General features: G+C 43.5%; 1 protein-coding gene across 1 annotated transcript in view; it reads right to left on the bottom strand.

Moving 5' to 3' along the window:
• Adamts18 (ADAM metallopeptidase with thrombospondin type 1 motif 18) overlaps positions 1–15,052 on the bottom strand; it is a 97,621-nt gene that overhangs the window by 26,939 nt on the left and 55,630 nt on the right. Inside the window, exons 11-16 of the mRNA XM_042700843.1 lie at positions 13,484–13,579; positions 10,022–10,170; positions 5,466–5,638; positions 2,983–3,113; positions 1,736–1,859; positions 296–540 (exon numbers count right to left, since the gene is read on the bottom strand). Of these exons, the coding sequence (XP_042556777.1) occupies positions 296–540; positions 1,736–1,859; positions 2,983–3,113; positions 5,466–5,638; positions 10,022–10,170; positions 13,484–13,579 (918 nt within the window). The remainder of the gene's footprint in view (positions 1–295; positions 541–1,735; positions 1,860–2,982; positions 3,114–5,465; positions 5,639–10,021; positions 10,171–13,483; positions 13,580–15,052) is intronic.

Here is a 15,052-nt window from a genome sequence, read left to right as displayed (position 1 = left end):
GAATCATAGTTCAAAGCCAGCTCAATCAAGAAGGCCTGTGAGACTCTTCTATCCAGTAACCAGCAAAGTGGAGCTGTGGTTCAAGCCCTACAACACCAGCCATGCACACAAAGAAAGCTAAAGGATAAGCACTTTGGCCTTAAGTTTAAGCCTCAGTATTGGCACAAAGAAACCACTGTAATGCCAGAAGAAAGAAAAAAGTTAGCTTAATCAGGAACAAATTGAACTAAAAGGACTGGAGTCCTCTGAACCAGCTCAAATAGCATAGAAGGATTGAAAAGTGAGTCAAGCTTACTTCAAACACCAGCGTCTCGTTGGTGGGTCCTGCTGCGTAGAGTCGCTCTGGGCGGGTGGCGGAGCGCTGATATTCAAACGTGGTCCCTGCAAACGGGAACTCCCCGGGCCAGTCAATGCGCCAGCTCCCAGTCAGGTAATACTTTTGACTGAGGCTGCGAACAGCCAGGTAACTGGAGGAAACCTGGAGCTCCTGGATCTCAATGCTTTGGGCCCCAGCTGGAATGATGACCACTGGGTAATACTCTGTATGGAAACAGTAATTTTACACTGAACATTGGGGGACAGTGGCAGGAAGGCATGGAGATAGACAGTGTCAATTTGTATGCTTTTGGAATCATTAACTGCCATCCACTCCTATCCTACGAGGCAAAAGTGAGCCATTATTTCATTTTCTAATTGGTAGAAACACCAGAGAAAGAAAAGGCGGCATTTCCAGTGTCCTAACCACACACGCACCTGTGGTCATTGGCTCACCTCTTTTCTAGATCAACAAACACCTCAAACACACACACACACACACACACCATACACACAAATGTACGTATATGAAAATGGAACCTGGCAACTTGAGGGGCTGGATGCAGTTGGGAAAGATGGGGGAGAATGAAAGGGTAAAACGCACTATACTCATACACTGATGGGCTGAACAGAACCCCACTTTGTTCAAACTCTTAAAGATAATAAGTCAGGAGCATTAAAAACAAAGGAAGGAAGGAAAGAAGGAAGGAAGGAAGGAAGGAAGGAAGGAAGGAAGGAAGGAAGGAAGGAAGGAAGGAAGGAAGGAAGGAAGGAGAAACAAAGAGAGAAAGAGAGAGAAAGAAAGAGAAAAAGAAAGAAAGAAAAGAGAAAGGGAAGGAGGGAGAGAAGAAAGAAGGAAGGAACGAAGGAACGAAGGAAGGAAGGAAAAAAATTCTGCTCATTTTACCTAAATACAGCCATTTCTCCATGTTTAGCATTCTTAAAAGAGGATTTGAGGGTTTAATTTTACTTGAAATGTTTAGGGGACCAGGTTCAGATATTCATGTTCCACTGTGTGCCTGGACTCTCTATATTTCAGAGTAAGATTTTTGTTGACCGGGTGGAGGGGGAGGGGGAGGGTATAAGAGTCTGAAGGGTGCATTTTTTTTTTTTTTTTGGTCAGTCATGGGGCCTGAACTCTGGGCCCTGGCGATGTCCCTCAGCTCTTCAGTTCAAAGCTAGCACTCTACCACTGAGCCACCTTCCCAGCCCTGAGGTGTGCATTTAAACTGCAAAGTAGGGAGGAATTCATGCAACATCCTTGGGAGGTACGCAGTGCTTTGAAGAACTTCCTCAAAGACACCCGGCTCCCTTGTTCATAAACAAGAAATGCAAGCTGTCCTCCACGCAGGAGGCATGCTTGTGTGCCATCTCGGTGTGACTCACACTCATCCAGCCACGTGACAGCAGTATCGCTTACCATTCGCTTTGTACTGATTGCGGTACAGGCCCTTGTAAAACTTGCAAGTCGAATTATCACCTTTGCAAACGCCACAGGCATCTGCAACTGCTTTAGAGCCAAGTTCATGATCACATCCCACAGGCTGTAACAGAAAAAAATAAAGTGAGAAAATCAAAGGTGAGAGAAGCCAGTGGCTCTCTCTACCTGCTGACACACGGCTTTCTGTATTTATGGAATTTAAAGAAGGCAGCCAGCTTATGGGTAAAAGCACAGCCTCAAGATTGACTGTGGCTCCAGGCTTCTTGATGCCTGGCTGCACATGTTACATTAATACATCTAAGGCCTGGACTCCAGATCTGTAAAACTGGAATATACAATCGCCTGCCAATGCCAGGTGAGATTCTCAGGCCTGCTTCAGCTTGGGACATAAAAACGCTGGACGATACACACTCAACCCCTAACACCCTGCCTCGAAAAGGACCTCACAAGGAAATTCAAGTGAACGAGAAACGAGTTTCCAAAGAGAAAGAAAAAAAAACAACTGGGAAAAAGTGTTGTATTTCAAAATATGTTTTTGAGATTCCTATAATACAGTGAGTATGGCCTTAGTAAAAAAAAATGCAAGAAATTAGTCATTATTTATAGTGTGTGTGTGTACGTGTGTGTGTGTGTATGTGTGTGTGTGTGTGTACGTGTGTGTGTGTATGTGTGTGTGTGTGTGTGTGTGTGTGTGTGTGTGTGTGTACGTGTGTGTGTGTATGTGTGTATGTGTGTGTGTGTGTGTGTGTGTGTGTGTGTGTGTGTGTGTGTGTGTACTCAGGGCCTTGCATTCTCCTTTGGCTTTTTTTTAACTCTACTACTTGAACCACACTTGCACTTCTGGATTTTGCTGGTTAACTGGAGATAAGACTTCATCTCCCAGACTTTGCTGCACAGGTTGGTCCTAAATTGTGATTCTCAGATACCAGCCAACTCAGTAGCTAGGAGACCCTGGCACATGACACATATTCTTACTTAAATCTTCTATATGGAGTAGGAAATGCCATCATCTCTGCCCTATGCATTGGGAAGCAGAAGTTGCAATGCTTGGACAGGAACCGTGTAAAAGGTGACACACTTAGAGATGTCTGTTCAAGTTGAATAATTTGCTCCTTTTCTCCACACCACCCTGGCAGACTCTTTGCACATTCCTGTGGTACACGCTTAACCTAAGAACGTGCACACATGACCCTACACCCCAAGGCAAAAAAAAAATGTTCTCTTACTTCACAAATCCCATCGATACAGACATCGTTTTTGTGTGAGGAGCAGGGAGTTCCATCTTTCACCTTGCCAGACATTGCAAAAAAAAATTCAAAATTCTCAGCCTTGCAGTAGAGTTTACACCGGTCTTCCTCTAGAAGCAAAGAGATCAAGAGAGGCCATGGACAAGAGGAAACTGTAAGGACAAAAGCTATCATGATCATTTGGGGCTGGGAAGGTGGCTCAGTGGTAGAGCACTTGCCTTGCATGCATGAGGCCCTAGGTTCGATTCCTCAGCACCACATAAGCTAAAAGAAAAAAGCCGGAAGTGGCGCTGTGGCTCAAGTGGTAGAGTGCCAGCCTTGAGCTGAAGAGCGCAGGGACAGCGCCCAGGCCCAGAGTTCAGGCCCCACGACCGGACCCCCCCGCCAAAAAAAACTATCATGATCAAAGCAACCAAGGTTACACACTATTTTCTACATACATGTGCACACATGGGTGTGCACTTATAGAACATTAAAATATGAATTCCTTCAGGTGTAGTGGCTTAAGCCTATAATCCTAGCTATTTGGGGACTGAGGCCAGACAGGGCAGAAAAGTTTTCAAGACTCCATCTCAACCAATAGCTGAGTACAGAGGCACATGTCTGTCATGCCCAGCAACACAGTGAAGCACAGAGAGGAGGATCACAGTTCTGGCTGGTTGTGGCATAAAATAAAACCCTACTTTGAAAATAATCAAAGCAAAAATGGTTTTAAAGGCATAGTTCAAGGGGTAGAGTAGCTACCTAGCAAGCACCAGGCCAGGTTCAATTCCCAGTGCCACCAAGAAAATAAAATCTAAAAAAACACTAATAATAAAAAAAAAATCCCATTTGATGATGCATATAAAGCTGACTGAATGTTAATACAAAAGAATTTTATTTTTCCCAATCCTTAGCAATATTCACTATTTACATGATGGCTGGGTTGTGGAACCTTGTGCCTTCAAGGTTTCATGTGTCATTAACATTACGTAAATAAAGGGATGTCATTGTGTTCTACTGACATTTTACTTTCCATGGTACTGAGGTTTGCATTGGGATTACCTATATGCACTTCCACTCCCAGACTGAAACTTTAGATGATGTAGTCAGGTATGTGGAGTGGTGAAGATTGAGATACTTTAGGAAAAGAAAAATGTATGAGATCAATAATACTTCTAAAACATATAGGGAAGGCTGGGAAGGTGGCTCAGCGGTAGAGCGCTTACCTTGCATGCATAAGGCCCTGGGTTCGATTCCTTAGCACCATGTAAGCAGAAAAAAGCTGGAAGTGGTGCTGTGGCTCAAGTGGTAGAGTGCTAGCCTTGAGCTGAAGAGCTGAGGGACAGTGCCCAGGCCCAGAGTTCAGCCCCCATGACAGACAAAAAAAAAAAAAAAACAGATGGGAAAAAATCTCTATCAGACTCAAAAAGAAAGAGCAAATACAATGACTCCTAAAATCTAAAAACACATTTTTTTTTTACCATTAACACCCTGAGAAGTTTCTGGTATCACAGAAAAAGAAGAGGAAAAAATGTATTTATAGAGCTCTTGTTATCAGAAAGAAGTTATGGGGCCAATTTCTCCAATAGAAAGCGTTCTCCTCAGCCAGGAATTCCAGATGACAATTCTCACATGAGACCTTATGTAGGCGACATTGAGCTATATCCCTGACAACAGTTTTATAGCAAATGTGTAAACAGTTTGCAAACAGTTATGCTTCATAAAAATCCCTCCATAGAAGATAGAATAAGTATGAAGGAAATTAAATTGTTATGGTTGAAATATGTAGATGTGCGTGTGGGTGGATTGAAAGTCTCTCTGTCAACTACAATTTTTTTTAAATAGCTTTATTGAATACCTCCTAATTTTTGCAAATGAAATTAGGGAGCTGGAAGACACATGCATCCTCTTTTCCATCATTTCCAGGAACTAACAAGTCTATGCGAAGTCTTGGTTTCCCCCACGCCCCCTCCCCACAGATTCCTAGACAAATTAATAAACTTGCCCATAAGAAACGGGAAGGAAAAAAACAAAGTTTACCACCCTAGGACAGATGATCTGTATCTATGAATAAAGTCTTCCTTTGCTTGTTTACTTTTTCAGAAAGGGTCTTGCTAGGTAGCCCAGGATGACTTCAAACTCACCATCTGCCTGCCTCAGCCTTCCAGTGACGGAACTACAGGTATATGCCACTATGCACACACACCTTCCCCTATTCTTAAAATGCAGGAATGTCACAGGCCTTCAAGCCATGATGTGACGGTTCTGATGTGTCAGAAAGAGGGAGAGACCCAAAGTCCATAACTCTGCTCAACTATGTGTAAGTTAGTCCTTAACTGTGTTTGTATGGAGACAAGGTATGTCTTGTAGAAAAGGAGACAAAATCTGCAGGGTTTGGCAAATATCTAACTCAGGATGACTGTGGGGAATGAATAGGCATTGATCTCCCCGGTGCTACACACTGACGGAGGCAGAGTTACCTTCCACTTTCGTGTAGGGTTTCCACTGGTAGAACCATCCACGGAAAGGTTTGTTGTTGTATTCTGCACACTGCTGGGCTCGAAAATCCAAGCTGTTTTCGTGACAAGGGTTAATGTTGCACAGTTTATAAATACGGTTAGATCCAGGGCAGAACTTGCCACCATACTGAGGCCTAAAAATAAAATTCGTGAACTTTAATGCTAGCCAACAGAAGCCTCTCCTTATCAATCACTTACATTAATAACAAAGAGAGAGAGGGTCAACACTGCGTGAATGGAAATGGGTAGCCTAAGATTTGCTTATCTCTTCTTGCTTCCGAGGCAGACATAATGAATCAATCAGGAAATCCCTTTATCTTTTGGCCAAAGCTTCACATGGCTTCCACGGAATACATAATTGATCAACCAAGAAATCTTTTCCTCTTGGCAAAAGCTTCACATTGCTTCTAAATCTTTCTCAACATACCCTTCTGCCATCACTACTGTTGCTCAATCATTGGATTGGCACGTTAAATCAATCTCTGGTGTTTTTTAAATATTAAACACTCTTCCATGTCCACAGTGACACACAGGTACACTTCTGTACACTACCCTATGATTTGGCATCAACACCCATCCTACATCTCTCTGGTTTTTCTTCCATTTCCTGACATCCCAGCTCTCTCTCTCTACCTTTCCTCATACTTGCTATTGTTAAATGTCAGCTCAGAGAGAAGCCACAGAGAGCCCATCGGCTACATTCTCTACGCTAGCTGTGTCAGTCCTGGAGCTAATACTGATGATCGTCTGCCCCTGGTGAGGTTTACTGTCATTGGTTCAAGACTCTGAGGGAAAACACGCCCTACATGACCACGTGTTACCTCTACAAGTGGCCTCCTGCTTCCCTGCCCAGAAGAAGAAATCTCATCAGAACGCCAAGAACTATGAACTCGTGGCAAGCTTCTTCAGATCTGAGCTGGCTGACTCCAAGCTGCCAACACCAGAAAGCCAAGTACAGAACAACAATCACCAAAAGATCCCAGCCATACTGAAAACAACCTCTCACTACTCAAGACAGCCTGCTCTAGACAGAAAGCAATTGCTTCTTTTCATTCCTGCCTTTGTGTAGCTTTTTCTAACTGTTGAAATGAGGCTACAGGATCAATCTTAGCACCGACACAACCCGTGCCAACATGCATCATGAAAGGAGACTGAGGGGTTAATGCATGTGTGTGATTAAAATTCCTTGTCTATGTAGGAAACACAAGTCTTCTGTAAAACAGCCCTGAGTCATCTTCAGCGTACTTCGAGTCCTCTTCTCTGATGACTTCCACAGAAGGGGAATCATGCTGCCAGAAGATTTTTATGCTATTTCAAAATAGGCTGGAGCAACTCCTCCAACATGCATCAGCTATGGTGTGAGATCAAACCCCTGAAGACATCTTAAATGACCATCTGAGAAGCACAGTGCAAACCTCCTAGACCAGGGCTAGTCATCTTTACAAGGCATGTTTAAAACCAACTCCCAGTTTAAGACTTTCTGCCTATGAGTCAAGAAATAACCCCTCATGTGAACTCAACTTCTTTAAGGAAGTGAAATGGGTTCTTTTTTGGAATGAATTCTTCATGGACACAGCCTTCCCCTTATTTTGTGGATTAAGGACAAAGCAGCAAGAAGGAGCTCAGGAAACTGTGAGTGAATGTCACAGGACTAACAGATAGAACAGAGCCCAAACTCAGACCCTGGGACTCTGGAGTTCTTTACTTGCTCAACCACCCTAGGTTTAAGTGAGGAAGGCTGCAGGGACTTGCTTGGGAAGAGGAAGAGCCAAGAAGTGGTGCTGTGGCTTAAGTGGTAGAGCGCTAGCCTTGAGCTTAAGAGCTGAGGGACAGGGCCCAGGCCCAGAGTTCAAACCCCATGACCAACACCACCAACAACAAAAAGAGTCAGTAAGCATCATGGCTATGATTCTAGGGGTTGACAGCTCTGGATCTGAAGATTGTCTGTCTTTCCCCAGCTGGAATCTCTCATGTATAAAATCAGGGCAGTCTGGACAACTAGCTTATGCATGGCTGGTGAAGAAGATAGAGCCACAGCTAGGTCATAGCCATTGTCGATAGACAGGAAGTTCTTAATACTTCTGTGTTACATATCCACATTGTGCTGATTAGCATGCTATGTGTGCTTTTTTTTTGGGGGGGGGTGGTCCGGTCGTGGGGCCTGAACTCTGGGCCTGCGCGCTGTCCCTCAGCTCTTCAGCTCAAGGCTAGCGCTCTACCACTTGAGCCACAGTGCCACTTCCGGATTCTTTCTTTTTTGCTTATGTGGTGCTGAGGAATCGAACCCAGGGCCTCAGGCATGCAAGGCAAGCGCTCTACCACTGAGCCACTTTCCCAGCCCCTACAGTGTTTTTTGTTTTTTTTTGGGGGGGGGGTCCGGTCATGGGGTCTGAACTCTGGGCCTGGGCGCTGTCCCTCAGCTCTTCAGCTCAAGGCTAGCGCTCTACCACTTGAGCCACAGCACCACTTCCGGCTTTTTTCTTTTTGCTTATGTGGTGCTGAGGAATCGAACCCAGGGCCTCAGGCATGCAAGGCAAGCGTTCTACCACTGAGCCACCTTCCCATCCCCGCTATGTGTGCTTTTATGAACTTGCAGAATTTGTTCTCTGCTATGGGATGAAGTCAACTCATCCAAAATAATGACTGACAGTTATTTGAGCTTTGTTGTTGTTTTGCTTGTTTTCCTTCCTTCTTCCCTTCCTTCCCTTCCTTTCTTTTCCTATTTTTTCTTTCCTTCCTTTCCTCTTTCCTTCCTTCCTTCCTTCATTCCTTCCATCCTTCCTTTTGACAGTACTGAGACTCATGCTTACTAGGGAAATACTCTACAATTTGAGCCATGCTCAGCCCACATTTGGATTTTCCATCCAATTTTACAACTCAGGTCCATTTTTCCATAGCTTGAAGCATGACTATTAATATGAATTAACACTTAAAACATTCCCAACATATCACTTAGTATAGTAAATTATGATGAAACACAAAAAGTAGAGACGGAAAAGCCTAAGCACATGCCTTCGTCTTTACTTGAGCTCTATGAGGTGTCCACATATTTGCGTCTGTATGATTCATCCCGACAACACAGGATTGGTTGGGTCCTGGTTATTAGGACCACGCAGAGAACTATGGAAAAAATGCATGTATATATGCACGCACTTGCACACTGGCTGGAAAATGGGCCACAGATTCAGCTCAATTACTGTTTTGGAGACACAGGATTTCCTTTGAACTCCATTTGATAAGTGGCATTAGACTACTTAGTGAATAACTCTCAAACAGGCATGTGGTTTAGGAAAGTTCTAGAATGCTTTAGTGCATCACTATTGATTTTCTTGAACAGAGTTTATTTTTTAAAATTCCTGTCCAGCCAGGCACTGGTGGCTCATGCATGTAATCCTAGCTACTCAGGAGGCTGAGATGTGAGGATCACGGTTCAAAGCTGGCCTGGGCAAGAAAGACCATGAGACTCTTATTTCCAACTACCTACCAAAAAGCTGGAAGTAGAGCCATGACTCAAGTGATAGAGCACCAGTTTTGATGGAGAATGCTCAGGGACAGTGCCCAGGTCTTGAGTTCAAGCTCCAGGACCAGCACACACACACACACACACACACACACACACACAAATGCCCATGGGGGCATAAAGTAAAGGAAATACACGAATGTCTGTCCCTGGCACTCAAGAAACCAATTATCTCTAAACTGTTTTGAACTCAAAAATTCAATAAGTCAGCCTGGTCCTGGTGAATCACATCTGTAATCAATGCTAGCAGCTGAGTGGGCTGAGATCTAAGGATCTCAGTTTAAAGCCAGTCTGGGTAGAAAAATCCATGAGCCTCTGATCTTCAATTGACGAGCAAAAGGCTGGAAATTAGACTGCGGTCCAAGTGGTAGAGCACCAGCCTTGAGTGGCACAAGCCAAATTGAGAGCACAAGGCCCTGAGTTCAAGCCCTAATACTGAGAACAGCAACAACAAATGGGGAAGGTGAGGACGAGCACAACCAAGCCCCTGAAATGTCCCTTCCTTTGCACAGAGTGTAGAATGCCTTGACCGGAGCGCACCACCCGCCGCTGACCCAGGCCGGTTCCAATCCACGGGGTGGATTCTTTTTTGTTTTGTTTTGTTTTGTCTGGAAAGACACTCAAATTGGTTTGTCAATACTGCAAAGAAGGAGAAAATTTCGCTCTCCATTCGGCACCCTTCATCTAGATCACGTGTTTGAGAGATGCACATTTTGGGCCAATCACATTTCTTAGACCTGCAACAGCTTGGGCATTTATTGGCACATCTGCCCGCAGAAGAGGTAGCGAGTAAATACCTTGGTCATCCTATTCGCTCACAGAGAGACTCTTCTGAGGTGCTTCAGCTCTGCCCACCATGCCCTCTCCGGCACCCAGACATGCTTATACCCACAGCATAAAAAAAAAAAAAAAGAAACAAACCTCCGTGATCGCCTCTAATCAAAGGGAAGAAAACCAGGTGTGAAACACAAAGTCACCGAGGCCATGAAGGTCTTACTTGGGGTTATTGCAGTGTCTCTCCTGATACTTGACTCCGCCACCACAAGTTCGAGAACATTCTGACCACTTCGACCAGGTGGACCACTGGCCGTGCACCGGTCGGGGCCCCAGCTCCCCAAGCTTCACGCATTCACCTTGCCGGCACCACTGCGGAAAGAACATGGGACATGCTTCCATCAGACCAGCTGGGAAAACACAGGGAGAGGCAAACATCTACACAGTAAAAGGAGAAATGGGTTGGGGGTGAGGGGTGACAGGAAGCCTTCAAAGATCCCCACTGACACCTGGATAGACAGGAGTCTGTCTTTGCAGGGTCTTAGGAACATACAGGTCCTCCTCATTATTCTCCTGCAAGGTACAGGCTGCTGTCTACGGAGGGGTGGATTTTTCCCACCAGCAGTCTGAAGACTGCACACTTTGTGAGCAGTGTAAAATTTTCAGTGAAGACGCCGCCAAGCCACCAGCCAAGGGATCACACCCAACAACAGAGAAGCCTGCGGTGCCTTAGAAATGACGTTATTTAAGAAATCACTCAGATTCTTCACTCCAGGAAAAGAAAATGGTTTGGAAGAAACTGAAGTATCAATCACCATGAATGATGGTCTTGACATCAGAAAAAGAGATACTAATTGTGCTTTTGTCAACTGGTGGTTAGGGTCTGTAGTGGGAAACTACTCAGGAGGCTGAGATCTAAGGACTGTGGTTCTAAACCAGCGTGGGCAGGAAAGTCTGTGAGACTCTTATCTCTAATTAACCTCCTAAAACTGGAAGTAGAGCTGTAGGTCAAGTGGTAGAGCTCTAAGACTTGAGTGCAAAAGCTAAAGGATAGCACCCAGGCCCTGAGTTCAGGTCCTAGAATCAGTACACATGCACGTTATCAGTACACACACACACACACACACACACACACACACACACACACACACACACATTATGCTTTTGTCGTATGAAATGGATTAATTTTTAAGTCTGAAAAAATCATTCTCATCCAGTAACATACATTTCCCTTTTGTTGAGATAAAAGGTCTCTATTTCTGACCCTTGGATGATATTCAACTCCTGTGGTGTCTTTAATGGATTAACTCTGTAAATGATATTTATTTGCCCACCATTTGCATGAGGAGGGGTGAGAATTATTCTAACTTTCCTGGGTTAGTTCTCCCTTGTAACAGACACCAAGCTTTACTGGTCCTCTCTTCTTAGAGGCTACATTGTCTCCCATAGATCCCAGCTGCCCCCAGTGGTGTTTTTATTGCACGGAAGTTCTATGTAGCTTAGCAGAACTGCAGAGTTTCCTAGAGCCCTCTGCAACACAACGCAAAGGGGTGGGTTTGGACCATGCCAGGGTTGTTTTTGTTTTTGTTTTGCTGAGAAGTTAGGAGTTCAATTACAAAATTATGACGAGATTGTTTGACTTTTGTATCTTCACTCTACCCTGTGATACATTTGGCTTTATGGCTATCTTGTTGCTAGTGCACTTCCTCAAGGTTAAGATATTGCTGCCTTTCCTCAAATTCTTGCCAGGTACTGATCCATTCTTCCGTTTTTTAATTTTTCCCCTTCTTGGATTAATCACCAGATTCAGCATTTGCATGAAATCATAAAACATTGTTGATAACTTTGAGGGGAAAAGCAGTCAGTTATGTGAGGATTTTTTTTTGTCTATCATGAGCATACTTCTTCCCCATCAGGATTCACTGGCTCTCTCTACTGGGCTGAGACAAAACAAAAACAAGAACCAGCAAACAATAGCTACTGTTATCACCAGCTACAGCCCAGGAAGTGGCTTCTGTGTCCCTAAAATGGGGGGCAGAATCTCATCTGGCCCTTGAAAAGCATTTTGGAGATAAAGCATTTTATAGATGAGAGCAATTTAGTAAATACTAACTTGCTTAGAGTCACATAACTACCCAAATAACCACATAAGTAGCTGAGACTGAATTTCACTCAGTAGCCAAAGCTCCTCACTAGGACTCATTCTATCTGTAACCTGGGCAAATGGTTGGCCAACAGATCTTAATTTTTAATATCATTTCCTTGCTTGAAAATGTGTTTATTATTATATAATATTCTACATGTCAGATTAAATATAAAATATATACATAATTAATGTGTATATTTTGTATGTTTTGGTTCTAATGGTAAAACCAATATATGTGCCTGCTTTGTTGGCACAAATGGATAGAACCAACCACCATCTATCCATAACTCTTAGGCTACTTCTAATATTCAGTACCATTGAATGGCTATGACTTATACCAATATCTTTTTTATTTTTTGATCCTGGGACTTGAACTCAGGGCCTGGGTGCTGTCCCTAAGCAATTTCACTCAAGGCTAACACTCTACCACTTTGGACCCCAGCTCCACTTCCAGTCTTCTGGTGGTAAATTAGAGATAAGGGTCCCAAAGACTTTCTTGCAGGGCTGGCTTTGAACCACAATCCTCATATTTCAGCCTTCTAAGTAGTTAGGATTACAGGCATGAGCTACCAGCACCTGGCTATGCCAACAGCGTTCAATGAGAGTATGTACAAACACCACTTTCCTTGCACATGTATTTTGGGATCAAAGTACATGGTTTTCACCCATTTCTTCTTGTGTGTCTGTGATTTGCCTTTATTTTTGGCCTCTCCCTAAAAATCTCTTCTTTCTCTTATCCAGCTGAGGAACTTCAACTCAAACTTGCAATGTCCACCTTGGCATATCCCCACATTGTAAACTCTAAGTTCATACTTAGTCCCTAGCAGGATTCATTTTTTTATTCATTGGAGCCTGGATAGCAATTAGTGCTTAAGGAAGACGAATCTTAAAAAGAGAGAGTGTTAGCTTCTGCATAGTTTCATCACTGAATTGTGGTTTCCTGGAGTTTGAGTTTTCTTCGTCTCTGTATCTCTACTGTCTCCTGTCCCTCGCTGTAAGGACTCCAAAGACTTACTTCTATACAGGCTCATGCTGCTTTCCAATAGCCAACAGTAAAGATCGGCAAACTTTCAACTCAACTCCTCATTGATGGATGCTATTATGTGTGTGTGTGTGTGTGTGTGTGTGTGTGTGCGTGTGTCTGTGAACACACACGCGCACATGCATGCCAGTATTGGAGCTTGAACTCAAGACCTCATAGTCTTCCTTAGTTTTTCTCTCCCAGGGCTGAAACTCCACCACTTGAGCCACACCTCCATTTCTGGAATTTTGCTGCTTAACTGCTGATAAGAGTCCCTTGAATTTGTCTTTCCCCAGACTGGCTTCAAATTGCAATTCTCAGATCTCAGCCTCCTGAGTAGTTAGGAGTACAGGCGTGAGACACCGGTGCCTGGCAATGTTGGTTAACTTTCCAGAGAAGACAGAAAACACATGCAGCCAAGGCATTCCATGCTAAGTCACAACACAAGTCATTTGGGTCCTAGGCCCTGTCACCTCCCCAGAGACTGAAAAACAAAAGCAAGCAAGTATGCAGTTTACCATACTCAAGCCACACACGGTCCCTTCGGCTGCAGGCATAAATTTGGTCTCACACCTGTGGCCCACCCGGTGACACCACAGTGATTTGCAAATGTCCTGAAAGAAAAGCAGACACTCCTAAGGGTGATAACATAAGCAAAAATGAAAACATTTAAAGCTTTTGTATGCAGTTCTATATTCTGGGGTGGATAGAATAAGACAAATTATTTGGGGAGGCAAATGAAGTCGGCAGTAGCAAGGCAATGCACTCTAATGACTGTGGAAGGCTAAAGTTTCTCTAGAAACTACATGCTACATTACTGAACATGAATTCAGCAGTGGCTGGGCTGTGGCAACTATCAGCAGATACTTGGTTGTGATCTAAGGGATATTGTTTCTAATAATTATTGTAACCAGTGTGTAGCAGAATAGACCAAAACTAAATTAAGGCAATTCTGATTGAAATCCATGTCATGGACATATTATAGAATTCCTTGAATTGCAATTCATGGCTGAAAATTTCTTAGTTTTCATGGTAAAACAAAAAGTGATAAAATCAGCATTTCAGGAGTGGTGCTCAAGGATGTTGTGATGCATGTAAATAATACGTAATATCTGTAAATTCACTTGCATAGTTCACACAATTCTCCCCCCACCAAATCACCTATCATGGTCATCATTACTGTCTTCACCTTCACTGCCATTTTTAATCCTTTAGGAAATGTGGTTCTGACAGTAGTCCTGTGAAAGAAGTTTAACTATCACGAGACAGCGTCTGCACAAATGGAATCAGCAGTAGCATTGCTTGTCCTTCCATAAGGAGTCACTCTTGGCTGGAAGAGAACCAACTGGTGTGGAAAAAGGAACCATCCAGGTCAAACAGAAGGAATGAGAAGCAGCCATTGAAGCCATTCAACCTTTGCAAGGAGAAGCATTCAGAATTAAATAATATTCCTTCCTACAGCCAGGGGAGAGTCATAACCCATACCATGCGGCCACTGTGACTGTAAAACAGACCAAAGAACAGGAGAGCTTAGTCTTCTTTTCTAAATTTTATTCAAAACAGAATGTCAGCACACAGTGCTCACAGAGGACCAGGAAAAATCAAGCAAAACCAAACCGAACAACAACAACAACAACAACAAAGCACACAAATTCCAGAGTGAAATAAGACAGACTGGATGAACGTATTATTTCTTCTGTGGTGAGGTACAGAAGTCAAACGTAATTATAGCCAGCTACATGTTTTGGCGACCATGAAAGCCCTCTGAGAAGGCTTCCTTTCAAAGTAAACAGAGAGGGGGAGCTTGTCCTTTTTTTTTTCCTTTCCTCCAAGCGTATTCAACCAACTTTTCCTTATCTATAATTACTTGGCCTGAAGTCGTCATTTAAGAGAAAAAGAGAAATAACCACAGAGGCCCCTCAAGTCTCATGTTGCCTGGCTATGATTTTTTTTTCCCCAACAAGACCATATTTTTAAGGAAAGATGCTTGAAGCTGTCAGTATTTGGTTGTGTCATCGCTGCATGTTCTCTGGTTATATTCACTATATCCTAAGAAGTAAAACTTGACATGTTGGAGGAGTTAATGA

Source organism: Dipodomys spectabilis, unplaced genomic scaffold, assembly GCF_019054845.1.
Source record: "Dipodomys spectabilis isolate Male_0828 unplaced genomic scaffold, ASM1905484v1 ptg000273l, whole genome shotgun sequence".
Classification (NCBI taxonomy): Eukaryota; Metazoa; Chordata; class Mammalia; order Rodentia; family Heteromyidae; genus Dipodomys; species Dipodomys spectabilis.
The sequence above is the reverse complement of the archived record's forward strand: the minus strand, read 5'-3'. Positions and strand labels throughout refer to the sequence as shown.